Source organism: Coregonus clupeaformis, unplaced genomic scaffold (genome assembly GCF_020615455.1).
Source record: "Coregonus clupeaformis isolate EN_2021a unplaced genomic scaffold, ASM2061545v1 scaf0157, whole genome shotgun sequence".
In the NCBI taxonomy this organism is placed as follows: Eukaryota; Metazoa; Chordata; class Actinopteri; order Salmoniformes; family Salmonidae; genus Coregonus; species Coregonus clupeaformis.
The window spans coordinates 452,846-466,308 of NW_025533612.1; the positions used below are offsets into that span (position 1 = coordinate 452,846).

General features: G+C 45.2%; 1 protein-coding gene across 1 annotated transcript in view; it reads left to right on the forward strand.

The window, feature by feature from the left end:
- The window catches only part of LOC121546822 (V-type proton ATPase subunit S1-like), a 64,708-nt gene that overhangs the window by 12,358 nt on the left and 38,887 nt on the right, over positions 1 to 13,463 (forward strand). The window contains exon 5 of the mRNA XM_041858070.2: positions 3,812 to 3,897. Coding sequence (XP_041714004.2) covers positions 3,812 to 3,897 — 86 coding nt within the window. The remainder of the gene's footprint in view (positions 1 to 3,811; positions 3,898 to 13,463) is intronic.

The following is a 13,463-nucleotide window of genomic DNA, read 5'->3' on the forward strand; positions in this document are numbered from 1 at the left end:
TTACTGGTCTACTGTTTTACTGGTCTACTGTTTTACTGTTTTACTGGTCTACTGTTTTACTGGTCTACTGGTCTACTGTTTTACTGGTCTACTGGTCTACTGGTCTACTGGTCTACTGTTTTACTGGTCTACTGGTCTACTGTTTTACTGGTCTACTGTTTTACTGGTCTACTGGTCTACTGTTTTACTGGTCTACTGTTTTACTGGTCTACTGGTCTACTGTTTTACTGGTCTACTGTTTTACTGGTCTACTGTTTTACTGGTCTACTGGTCTACTGGTCTACTGTTTTACTGGTCTACTGTTTTACTGGTCTACTGGTCTACTGGTCTACTGTTTTACTGGTCTACTGTTTTACTGGTCTACTGTTTTACTGGTCTACTGTTTTACTGGTCTACTGGTCTACTGGTCTACTGTTCTACTGGTCTACTGGTCTACTGGTCTACTGTTTTACTGGTCTACTGTTTTACTGGTCTACTGTTTTACTGGTCTACTGGTCTACTGTTTTACTGGTCTACTGGTCTACTGTTCTACTGGTCTACTGGTCTACTGGTCTACTGTTTTACTGGTCTACTGTTTTACTGGTCTACTGTTTTACTGGTCTACTGTTTTACTGTTTTACTGGTCTACTGTTTTACTGGTCTACTGGTCTACTGTTTTACTGGTCTACTGGTCTACTGGTCTACTGTTTTACTGGTCTACTGTTTTACTGGTCTACTGGTCTACTGGTCTACTGGTCTACTGTTTTACTGGTCTACTGGTCTACTGTTTTACTGGTCTACTGTTTTACTGGTCTACTGGTCTACTGTTTTACTGGTCTACTGGTCTACCGGTCTACTGTTTTACTGGTCTACTGGTCTACTGTTTTACTGGTCTACTGTTTTACTGGTCTACTGGTCTACTGGTCTACTGTTTTACTGGTCTACTGGTCTACTGGTCTACTGGTCTACTGTTTTACTGGTCTACTGGTCTACTGTTTTACTGGTCTACTGTTTTACTGGTCTACTGGTCTACTGTTTTACTGGTCTACTGTTTTACTGGTCTACTGGTCTACTGTTTTACTGGTCTACTGGTCTACCGGTCTACTGTTTTACTGGTCTACTGGTCTACTGTTTTACTGGTCTACTGTTTTACTGGTCTACTGGTCTACTGTTTTACTGGTCTACTGTTTTACTGGTCTACTGGTCTACTGTTTTACTGGTCTACTGGTCTACTGGTCTACTGGTCTACTGGTCTACTGTTTTACTGGTCTACTGTTTTACTGGTCTACTGTTCTACTGTTTTACTGGTCTACTGGTCTACTGTTTTACTGGTCTACTGGTCTACTGGTCTACTGTTTTACTGGTCTACTGGTCTACTGTTTTACTGGTCTACTGTTTTACTGGTCTACTGGTCTACTGTTTTACTGGTCTACTGTTTTACTGGTCTACTGGTCTACTGTTTTACTGGTCTACTGGTCTACCGGTCTACTGTTTTACTGGTCTACTGGTCTACTGGTCTACTGTTTTACTGGTCTACTGGTCTACCGGTCTACTGGTCTACTGTTTTACTGGTCTACTGGTCTACTGTTTTACTGGTCTACTGTTTTACTGGTCTACTGTTTTACTGGTCTACTGGTCTACTGGTCTACTGTTTTACTGGTCTACTGTTTTACTGGTCTACTGGTCTACTGGTCTACTGTTTTACTGGTCTACTGTTTTACTGGTCTACTGTTTTACTGGTCTACTGTTTTACTGGTCTACTGTTTTACTGGTCTACTGGTCTACCGGTCTACTGGTCTACTGTTTTACTGGTCTACTGGTCTACTGTTTTACTGGTCTACTGTTTTACTGGTCTACTGTTTTACTGGTCTACTGGTCTACTGGTCTACTGTTTTACTGGTCTACTGTTTTACTGGTCTACTGGTCTACTGGTCTACTGTTTTACTGGTCTACTGTTTTACTGGTCTACTGTTTTACTGGTCTACTGTTTTACTGGTCTACTGGTCTACTGGTCTACTGGTCTACTGGTCTACTGGTCTACTGGTCTACTGTTTTACTGGTCTACTGTTTTACTGGTCTACTGTTTTACTGGTCTACTGGTCTACTGTTTTACTGGTCTACTGGTCTACTGTTCTACTGGTCTACTGGTCTACTGGTCTACTGTTTTACTGGTCTACTGTTTTACTGGTCTACTGTTTTACTGGTCTACTGTTTTACTGTTTTACTGGTCTACTGTTTTACTGGTCTACTGGTCTACTGTTTTACTGGTCTACTGGTCTACTGGTCTACTGGTCTACTGTTTTACTGGTCTACTGTTTTACTGGTCTACTGGTCTACTGGTCTACTGGTCTACTGTTTTACTGGTCTACTGGTCTACTGTTTTACTGGTCTACTGTTTTACTGGTCTACTGGTCTACTGTTTTACTGGTCTACTGGTCTACCGGTCTACTGTTTTACTGGTCTACTGGTCTACTGTTTTACTGGTCTACTGTTTTACTGGTCTACTGGTCTACTGGTCTACTGTTTTACTGGTCTACTGGTCTACTGGTCTACTGGTCTACTGTTTTACTGGTCTACTGGTCTACTGTTTTACTGGTCTACTGTTTTACTGGTCTACTGGTCTACTGTTTTACTGGTCTACTGTTTTACTGGTCTACTGGTCTACTGTTTTACTGGTCTACTGGTCTACCGGTCTACTGTTTTACTGGTCTACTGGTCTACTGTTTTACTGGTCTACTGTTTTACTGGTCTACTGGTCTACTGTTTTACTGGTCTACTGTTTTACTGGTCTACTGGTCTACTGTTTTACTGGTCTACTGGTCTACTGGTCTACTGGTCTACTGGTCTACTGTTTTACTGGTCTACTGTTTTACTGGTCTACTGTTCTACTGTTTTACTGGTCTACTGGTCTACTGTTTTACTGGTCTACTGGTCTACTGGTCTACTGTTTTACTGGTCTACTGGTCTACTGTTTTACTGGTCTACTGTTTTACTGGTCTACTGGTCTACTGTTTTACTGGTCTACTGTTTTACTGGTCTACTGGTCTACTGTTTTACTGGTCTACTGGTCTACCGGTCTACTGTTTTACTGGTCTACTGGTCTACTGGTCTACTGTTTTACTGGTCTACTGGTCTACCGGTCTACTGGTCTACTGTTTTACTGGTCTACTGGTCTACTGTTTTACTGGTCTACTGTTTTACTGGTCTACTGTTTTACTGGTCTACTGGTCTACTGGTCTACTGGTCTACTGGTCTACCGGTCTACTGGTCTACCGGTCTACTGTTTTACTGGTCTACTGGTCTACTGGTCTACTGGTCTACTGTTTTACTGGTCTACTGTTTTACTGGTCTACTGGTCTACTGGTCTACTGTTTTACTGGTCTACTGGTCTACTGTTTTACTGGTCTACTGTTTTACTGGTCTACTGTTTTACTGGTCTACTGTTTTACTGGTCTACTGGTCTACTGTTTTATTGGTCTACTGTTTTACTGGTCTACTGGTCTACTGTTTTACTGGTCTACTGTTTTACTGGTCTACTGGTCTTTTCTACAGTATTATTCTACTGTTCTAGTAGTGTGTTCTACTGTTCTGCTGTACCGTGGCTCTGCTGGGACAAACATCACCTGCATTCACTGTGTTCCTTATTACAGTATGGTGCAGATCGCTGAAGACTAACTTGGTGTGTCTGTGTGTGTTAGATGAGGTGATTGGACAGGTGATGAGCATTATGAAGAGACTAACTTGGTGTGTCTGTGTGTGTTAGATGAGGTGATTGGACAGGTGATGAGCATTATGAAGAGCCTAACTTGGTGTGTCTGTCTGTGTGTGTTAGATGAGGTGATTGGACAGGTGATGAGCATTATGAAGAGCCAATCAGTCCCCTACACCGCCATCTACACTGCAATGAGACCCTCACGGGTAAGTGTGTGTGTGTGTGTGTGCATGTGTTAATCCCATTTCTGTGTATTTGTGTGTCATAGATATGGAAAAATGGCCCAGAGGTATAGATATGGAAAGATGGCCCAGAGGTATAGATATGGAAAGATGGCCCAGAGGTATAGATATGGAAAGATGGGCCAGAGGTATAGATATGGAAAAATGGCCCAGAGGTATAGATATGGAAAAATGGCCCAGAGGTATAGATATGGAAAGATGGCCCAGAGGTATAGATATGGAAAGATGGCCCAGAGGTATAGATATGGAAAGATGGCCCAGAGGTATAGATATGGAAAGATGGCCCAGAGGTATAGATATGGAAAGATGGCCCAGAGGTATAGATATGGAAAGATGGCCCAGAGGTATATATATGGAAAAATGGCCCAGAGGTATAGATATGGAAAAATGGCCCAGAGGTATAGATATGGAAAGATGGCCCAGAGGTATAGATATGGAAAGATGGCCCAGAGGTATAGATATGGAAAGATGGCCCAGAGGTATAGATATGGAAAGATGGCCCAGAGGTATAGATATGGAAAGATGGCCCAGAGATATAGATATGGAAAGATGGCCCAGAGGTATAGATATGGAAAGATGGCCCAGAGGTATAGATATGGAAAAATGGCCCAGAGGTATAGATATAAAGTTAGAAAAATTTATTAAACTTTCTAACTCTAAATCTTTCCATATATATTATGTATGTATGTATGTATGTATGTATGTATGTATGTATGTATGTATGTATGTATGTATGTATGTATGTATGTATGTATGTATGTATGTATGTATGCCACATGTTCCGTCCTTACAAATGGAACTGTCCATGCTATCCATCCAGAGCCCTCTGTCAATCTCTATGATGTGTGGTTACCATCTCTCTCTGTCTCTATGGTGTGTGGTTACCATCTCTCTCTCTCTGTCTCTATGGTGTGTGGTTACCATCTCTCTCTCTGTCTCTATGGTGTGTGGTTACCATCTCTCTCTGTCTCTATGGTGTGTGGTTACCATCTCTCTCTGTCTCTATGGTGTGTGGTTACCATCTCTCTCTCTCTCTGTCTCTATGGTGTGTGGTTACCATCTCTCTCTCTGTCTCTATGGTGTGTGGTTACCATCTCTCTCTCTGTCTCTATGGTGTGTGGTTACCATCTCTCTCTGTCTCTATGGTGTGTGGTTACCATCTCTCTCTCTCTCTGTCTCTATGGTGTGTGGTTACCATCTCTCTCTGTCTCTATGGTGTGTGGTTACCATCTCTCTCTCTGTCTCTATGGTGTGTGGTTACCATCTCTCTCTGTCTCTATGGTGTGTGGTTACCATCTCTCTCTGTCTCTATGGTGTGTGGTTACCATCTCTCTCTCTGTCTCTATGGTGTGTGGTTACCATCTCTCTCTCTCTCTGTCTCTATGGTGTGTGGTTACCATCTCTCTCTCTGTCTCTATGGTGTGTGGTTACCATCTCTCTCTGTCTCTATGGTGTGTGGTTACCATCTCTCTCTCTCTATGGTGTGTGGTTACCATCTCTCTCTGTCTCTATGGTGTGTGGTTACCATCTCTCTCTCTGTCTCTATGGTGTGTGGTTACCATCTCTCTCTGTCTCTATGGTGTGTGGTTACCATCTCTCTGTCTCTATGGTGTGTGGTTACCATCTCTCTCTGTCTCTATGGTGTGTGGTTACCATCTCTCTCTCTGTCTCTATGATGTGTGGTTACCATCTCTCTCTCTGTCTCTATGGTGTGTGGTTACCATCTCTCTCTCTGTCTCTATGGTGTGTGGTTACCATCTCTCTCTCTGTCTCTATGGTGTGTGGTTACCATCTCTCTCTCTGTCTCTATGGTGTGTGGTTACCATCTCTCTCTCTCTGTCTCTATGGTGTGTGGTTACCATCTCTCTCTCTGTCTCTATGGTGTGTGGTTACCATCTCTCTCTCTCTGTCTCTATGGTGTGTGGTTACCATCTCTCTCTGTCTCTATGGTGTGTGGTTACCATCTCTCTCTCTGTCTCTATGGTGTGTGGTTACCATCTCTCTCTGTCTCTATGGTGTGTGGTTACCATCTCTCTCTCTGTCTCTATGGTGTGTGGTTACCATCTCTCTCTCTGTCTCTATGGTGTGTGGTTACCATCTCTCTCTCTGTCTCTATGGTGTGTGGTTACCATCTCTCTCTCTGTCTCTATGGTGTGTGGTTACCATCTCTCTCTCTGTCTCTATGGTGTGTGGTTACCATCTCTCTCTCTGTCTCTATGGTGTGTGGTTACCATCTCTCTCTCTCTGTCTCTATGGTGTGTGGTTACCATCTCTCTCTCTCTGTCTCTATGGTGTGTGGTTACCATCTCTCTCTCTGTCTCTATGGTGTGTGGTTACCATCTCTCTCTCTCTGTCTCTATGGTGTGTGGTTACCATCTCTCTCTCTCTGTCTCTATGGTGTGTGGTTACCATCTCTCTGTCTCTATGGTGTGTGGTTACCATCTCTCTCTCTCTGTCTCTATGGTGTGTGGTTACCATCTCTCTCTCTGTCTCTATGGTGTGTGGTTACCATCTCTCTCTGTCTCTATGGTGTGTGGTTACCATCTCTCTCTCTCTGTCTCTATGGTGTGTGGTTACCATCTCTCTCTGTCTCTATGGTGTGTGGTTACCATCTCTCTCTCTGTCTCTATGGTGTGTGGTTACCATCTCTCTCTCTGTCTCTATGGTGTGTGGTTACCACTCTCTCTCTGTCTCTATGGTGTGTGGTTACCATCTCTCTCTCTGTCTCTATGGTGTGTGGTTACCATCTCTCTCTCTCTGTCTCTATGGTGTGTGGTTACCATCTCTCTCTCTCTGTCTCTATGGTGTGTGGTTACCATCTCTCTCTCTCTGTCTCTATGGTGTGTGGTTACCATCTCTCTCTCTGTCTCTATGGTGTGGGGTTACCATCTCTCTCTCTCTGTCTCTATGGTGTGTGGTTACCATCTCTCTCTCTCTGTCTCTATGGTGTGGGGTTACCATCTCTCTCTCTCTGTCTCTATGGTGTGTGGTTACCATCTCTCTCTCTCTGTCTCTATGGTGTGTGGTTACCACTCTCTCTCTGTCTCTATGGTGTGTGGTTACCATCTCTCTCTCTGTCTCTATGGTGTGTGGTTACCATCTCTCTCTCTGTCTCTATGGTGTGTGGTTACCATCTCTCTCTCTGTCTCTATGGTGTGTGGTTACCATCTCTCTCTCTGTCTCTATGGTGTGTGGTTACCATCTTCTCTCTCTGTCTCTATGGTGTGTGGTTACCATCTCTCTCTCTGTCTCTATGGTGTGTGGTTACCATCTCTCTCTCTGTCTCTATGGTGTGTGGTTACCATCTCTCTCTCTGTCTCTATGGTGTGTGGTTACCATCTTCTCTCTCTGTCTCTATGGTGTGTGGTTACCATCTCTCTCTCTCTGTCTCTATGGTGTGTGGTTACCATCTCTCTCTCTCTGTCTCTATGGTGTGTGGTTACCATCTCTCTCTCTGTCTCTATGGTGTGTGGTTACCATCTCTCTCTCTGTCTCTATGGTGTGTGGTTACCATCTCTCTCTGTCTCTATGGTGTGTGGTTACCATCTCTCTCTCTGTCTCTATGGTGTGTGGTTACCATCTCTCTCTCTGTCTCTATGGTGTGTGGTTACCATCTCTCTCTCTGTCTCTATGGTGTGTGGTTACCATCTCTCTCTCTGTCTCTATGGTGTGTGGTTACCATCTCTCTCTCTCTGTCTCTATGGTGTGTGGTTACCATCTCTCTCTCTGTCTCTATGGTGTGTGGTTACCATCTCTCTCTCTGTCTCTATGGTGTGTGGTTACCATCTCTCTCTCTGTCTCTATGGTGTGTGGTTACCATCTCTCTCTCTCTGTCTCTATGGTGTGTGGTTACCATCTCTCTCTCTGTCTCTATGGTGTGTGGTTACCATCTCTCTCTGTCTCTATGGTGTGTGGTTACCATCTCTCTCTGTCTCTATGGTGTGTGGTTACCATCTCTCTCTCTGTCTCTATGGTGTGTGGTTACCATCTCTCTCTGTCTCTATGGTGTGGGGTTACCATCTCTCTCTCTGTCTCTATGGTGTGTGGTTACCATCTCTCTCTGTCTCTATGGTGTGTGGTTACCATCTCTCTCTCTGTCTCTATGGTGTGTGGTTACCATCTCTCTCTGTCTCTATGGTGTGTGGTTACCATCTCTCTCTCTCTGTCTCTATGGTGTGTGGTTACCATCTCTCTCTCTGTCTCTATGGTGTGTGGTTACCATCTCTCTCTCTGTCTCTATGGTGTGTGGTTACCATCTCTCTCTCTCTGTCTCTATGGTGTGTGGTTACCACTCTCTCTCTCTGTCTCTATGGTGTGTGGTTACCATCTCTCTCTGTCTCTATGATGTGTGGTTACCATCTCTCTCTCTCTGTCTCTATGGTGTGGGGTTACCATCTCTCTCTCTGTCTCTATGGTGTGTGGTTACCATCTCTCTCTCTCTGTCTCTATGGTGTGGGGTTACCATCTCTCTCTCTCTGTCTCTATGGTGTGGGGTTACCATCTCTCTCTCTGTCTCTATGGTGTGTGGTTACCATCTCTCTCTCTGTCTCTATGGTGTGTGGTTACCATCTCTCTCTCTGTCTCTATGGTGTGTGGTTACCACTCTCTCTCTGTCTCTATGGTGTGTGGTTACCATCTCTCTCTGTCTCTATGGTGTGTGGTTACCATCTCTCTCTGTCTCTATGGTGTGTGGTTACCATCTCTCTCTCTGTCTCTATGGTGTGTGGTTACCATCTCTCTGTCTCTATGGTGTGTGGTTACCATCTCTCTCTCTGTCTCTATGGTGTGTGGTTACCATCTTCTCTCTCTGTCTCTATGGTGTGTGGTTACCATCTCTCTCTCTGTCTCTATGGTGTGTGGTTACCATCTCTCTCTCTGTCTCTATGGTGTGTGGTTACCATCTCTCTCTCTGTCTCTATGGTGTGTGGTTACCATCTCTCTCTCTGTCTCTATGGTGTGTGGTTACCATCTCTGTCTCTATGGTGTGTGGTTACCATCTCTGTCTCTATGGTGTGTGGTTACCATCTCTCTCTGTCTCTATGGTGTGTGGTTACCATCTCTCTCTGTCTCTATGGTGTGTGGTTACCATCTCTCTCTCTGTCTCTATGGTGTGTGGTTACCATCTCTGTCTCTATGGTGTGTGGTTACCATCTCTCTCTGTCTCTATGGTGTGTGGTTACCATCTCTCTCTGTCTCTATGGTGTGTGGTTACCATCTCTCTCTCTGTCTCTATGGTGTGTGGTTACCATCTCTCTCTGTCTCTATGGTGTGTGGTTACCATCTCTCTCTCTGTCTCTATGGTGTGTGGTTACCATCTCTCTCTGTCTCTATGGTGTGTGGTTACCATCTCTCTCTCTGTCTCTATGGTGTGTGGTTACCATCTCTCTCTCTGTCTCTATGGTGTGTGGTTACCATCTCTCTCTCTGTCTCTATGGTGTGTGGTTACCATCTCTCTCTCTGTCTCTATGGTGTGTGGTTACCATTCTCTCTCTCTGTCTCTATGGTGTGTGGTTACCATCTCTCTCTCTGTCTCTATGGTGTGTGGTTACCATCTCTCTCTCTGTCTCTATGGTGTGTGGTTACCATCTCTCTCTCTGTCTCTATGGTGTGTGGTTACCATCTCTCTCTCTGTCTCTATGGTGTGTGGTTACCATCTCTCTCTGTCTCTATGGTGTGTGGTTACCATCTCTCTCTCTGTCTCTATGGTGTGTGGTTACCATCTCTGTCTCTATGGTGTATGGTTACCATCTCTGTCTCTATGGTGTGTGGTTACCATCTCTCTCTCTCTGTCTCTATGGTGTGTGGTTACCATCTCTCTCTCTGTCTCTATGGTGTGTGGTTACCATCTCTCTCTCTCTGTCTCTATGGTGTGTGGTTACCATCTCTCTCTCTGTCTCTATGGTGTGTGGTTACCATCTCTCTCTCTGTCTCTATGGTGTGTGGTTACCATCTCTCTCTCTGTCTCTATGGTGTGTGGTTACCATCTCTCTCTCTGTCTCTATGGTGTGTGGTTACCATCTCTCTCTCTGTCTCTATGGTGTGTGGTTACCATCTCTCTCTCTGTCTCTATGGTGTGTGGTTACCATCTCTCTCTCTGTCTCTATGGTGTGTGGTTACCATCTCTCTCTCTGTCTCTATGGTGTGTGGTTACCATCTCTCTCTCTCTGTCTCTATGGTGTGTGGTTACCATCTCTCTCTCTGTCTCTATGGTGTGTGGTTACCATCTCTCTCTCTGTCTCTATGGTGTGTGGTTACCATCTCTCTCTGTCTCTATGGTGTGTGGTTACCATCTCTCTCTCTGTCTCTATGGTGTGTGGTTACCATCTCTCTCTGTCTCTATGGTGTGTGGTTACCATCTCTCTCTCTCTGTCTCTATGGTGTGTGGTTACCATCTCTCTCTCTGTCTCTATGGTGTGGGGTTACCATCTCTCTCTCTGTCTCTATGGTGTGTGGTTACCATCTCTCTCTCTGTCTCTATGGTGTGTGGTTACCATCTCTCTCTCTGTCTCTATGGTGTGTGGTTACCATCTCTCTCTCTGTCTCTATGGTGTGTGGTTACCATCTCTCTCTCTGTCTCTATGGTGTGTGGTTACCATCTCTCTCTCTGTCTCTATGGTGTGTGGTTACCATCTCTCTCTCTGTCTCTATGGTGTGTGGTTACCATCTCTCTCTCTGTCTCTATGGTGTGTGGTTACCATCTCTCTCTCTGTCTCTATGGTGTGTGGTTACCATCTCTCTCTCTCTGTCTCTATGGTGTGTGGTTACCATCTCTCTCTCTCTGTCTCTATGGTGTGTGGTTACCACTCTCTCTCTGTCTCTATGGTGTGTGGTTACCATCTCTCTCTCTGTCTCTATGGTGTGTGGTTACCATCTCTCTCTGTCTCTATGGTGTGTGGTTACCATCTCTCTCTCTGTCTCTATGGTGTGTGGTTACCATCTCTCTCTCTGTCTCTATGGTGTGTGGTTACCACTCTCTCTCTCTGTCTCTATGGTGTGTGGTTACCATCTCTCTCTCTGTCTCTATGGTGTGTGGTTACCATCTCTCTCTCTGTCTCTATGGTGTGTGGTTACCATCTCTCTCTCTGTCTCTATGGTGTGTGGTTACCATCTCTCTCTCTGTCTCTATGGTGTGTGGTTACCATCTCTCTCTCTGTCTCTATGGTGTGTGGTTACCATCTCTCTCTCTGTCTCTATGGTGTGTGGTTACCATCTCTCTCTCTGTCTCTATGGTGTGTGGTTACCATCTCTCTCTCTGTCTCTATGGTGTGTGGTTACCATCTCTCTCTCTGTCTCTATGGTGTGTGGTTACCATCTCTCTCTCTGTCTCTATGGTGTGTGGTTACCATCTCTCTCTCTGTCTCTATGGTGTGTGGTTACCATCTCTCTCTCTGTCTCTATGGTGTGTGGTTACCATCTCTCTCTCTGTCTCTATGGTGTGTGGTTACCATCTCTCTCTCTGTCTCTATGGTGTGTGGTTACCATCTCTCTCTCTGTCTCTATGGTGTGTGGTTACCATCTCTCTCTCTGTCTCTATGGTGTGTGGTTACCATCTCTCTCTCTGTCTCTATGGTGTGTGGTTACCATCTCTCTCTCTCTGTCTCTATGGTGTGTGGTTACCATCTCTCTCTCTGTCTCTATGGTGTGTGGTTACCATCTCTCTCTCTCTGTCTCTATGGTGTGTGGTTACCATCTCTCTCTCTGTCTCTATGGTGTGTGGTTACCATCTCTCTCTCTGTCTCTATGGTGTGTGGTTACCATCTCTCTCTCTGTCTCTATGGTGTGTGGTTACCATCTCTCTCTCTCTGTCTCTATGGTGTGTGGTTACCATCTCTCTCTCTGTCTCTATGGTGTGTGGTTACCATCTCTCTCTGTCTCTATGGTGTGTGGTTACCATCTCTCTCTCTGTCTCTATGGTGTGTGGTTACCATCTCTCTCTCTGTCTCTATGGTGTGTGGTTACCATCTCTCTCTCTGTCTCTATGGTGTGTGGTTACCATCTCTCTCTCTGTCTCTATGGTGTGTGGTTACCATCTCTCTCTCTGTCTCTATGGTGTGTGGTTACCATCTCTCTCTCTGTCTCTATGGTGTGTGGTTACCATCTCTCTCTCTGTCTCTATGGTGTGTGGTTACCATCTCTCTCTCTGTCTCTATGGTGTGTGGTTACCATCTCTCTCTCTGTCTCTATGGTGTGTGGTTACCATCTCTCTCTCTGTCTCTATGGTGTGTGGTTACCATCTCTCTCTCTCTGTCTCTATGGTGTGTGGTTACCATCTCTCTCTCTCTGTCTCTATGGTGTGTGGTTACCATCTCTCTCTCTGTCTCTATGGTGTGTGGTTACCATCTCTCTCTCTGTCTCTATGGTGTGTGGTTACCATCTCTCTCTCTCTGTCTCTATGGTGTGTGGTTACCATTCTCTCTCTCTGTCTCTATGGTGTGGGGTTACCATCTCTCTCTCTGTCTCTATGGTGTGTGGTTACCACTCTCTCTCTGTCTCTATGGTGTGTGGTTACCATCTCTCTCTCTGTCTCTATGGTGTGTGGTTACCATCTCTCTCTCTGTCTCTATGGTGTGTGGTTACCATCTCTCTCTCTGTCTCTATGGTGTGTGGTTACCATCTCTCTCTCTGTCTCTATGGTGTGTGGTTACCATCTCTCTCTCTGTCTCTATGGTGTGTGGTTACCATCTCTCTCTCTGTCTCTATGGTGTGTGGTTACCATCTCTCTCTCTGTCTCTATGGTGTGTGGTTACCATCTCTCTCTCTGTCTCTATGGTGTGTGGTTACCATCTCTCTCTCTGTCTCTATGGTGTGTGGTTACCATCTCTCTCTCTGTCTCTATGGTGTGTGGTTACCATCTCTCTCTCTGTCTCTATGGTGTGTGGTTACCACTCTCTCTCTGTCTCTATGGTGTGTGGTTACCATCTCTCTCTCTGTCTCTATGGTGTGTGGTTACCATCTCTCTCTCTGTCTCTATGGTGTGTGGTTACCATCTCTCTCTCTGTCTCTATGGTGTGTGGTTACCATCTCCTCTCTCTGTCTCTATGGTGTGTGGTTACCATCTCTCTCTCTGTCTCTATGGTGTGTGGTTACCATCTCTCTCTCTCTGTCTCTATGGTGTGTGGTTACCATCTCTCTCTCTCTGTCTCTATGGTGTGTGGTTACCATCTCTCTCTCTGTCTCTATGGTGTGTGGTTACCATCTCTCTCTCTCTGTCTCTATGGTGTGTGGTTACCATCTCTCTCTCTGTCTCTATGGTGTGTGGTTACCATCCTCTCTCTCTGTCTCTATGGTGTGTGGTTACCATCTCTCTCTCTGTCTCTATGGTGTGTGGTTACCATCTTCTCTCTCTGTCTCTATGGTGTGTGGTTACCATCCTCTCTCTCTCTGTCTCTATGGTGTGTGGTTACCTTCTCTCTCTGTCTCTATGGTGTGTGGTTACCATCTCTCTCTCTGTCTCTATGGTGTGTGGTTACCATCTCTCTCTCTGTCTCTATGGTGTGTGGTTACCATCTCTCTCTCTCTGTCTCTATGGT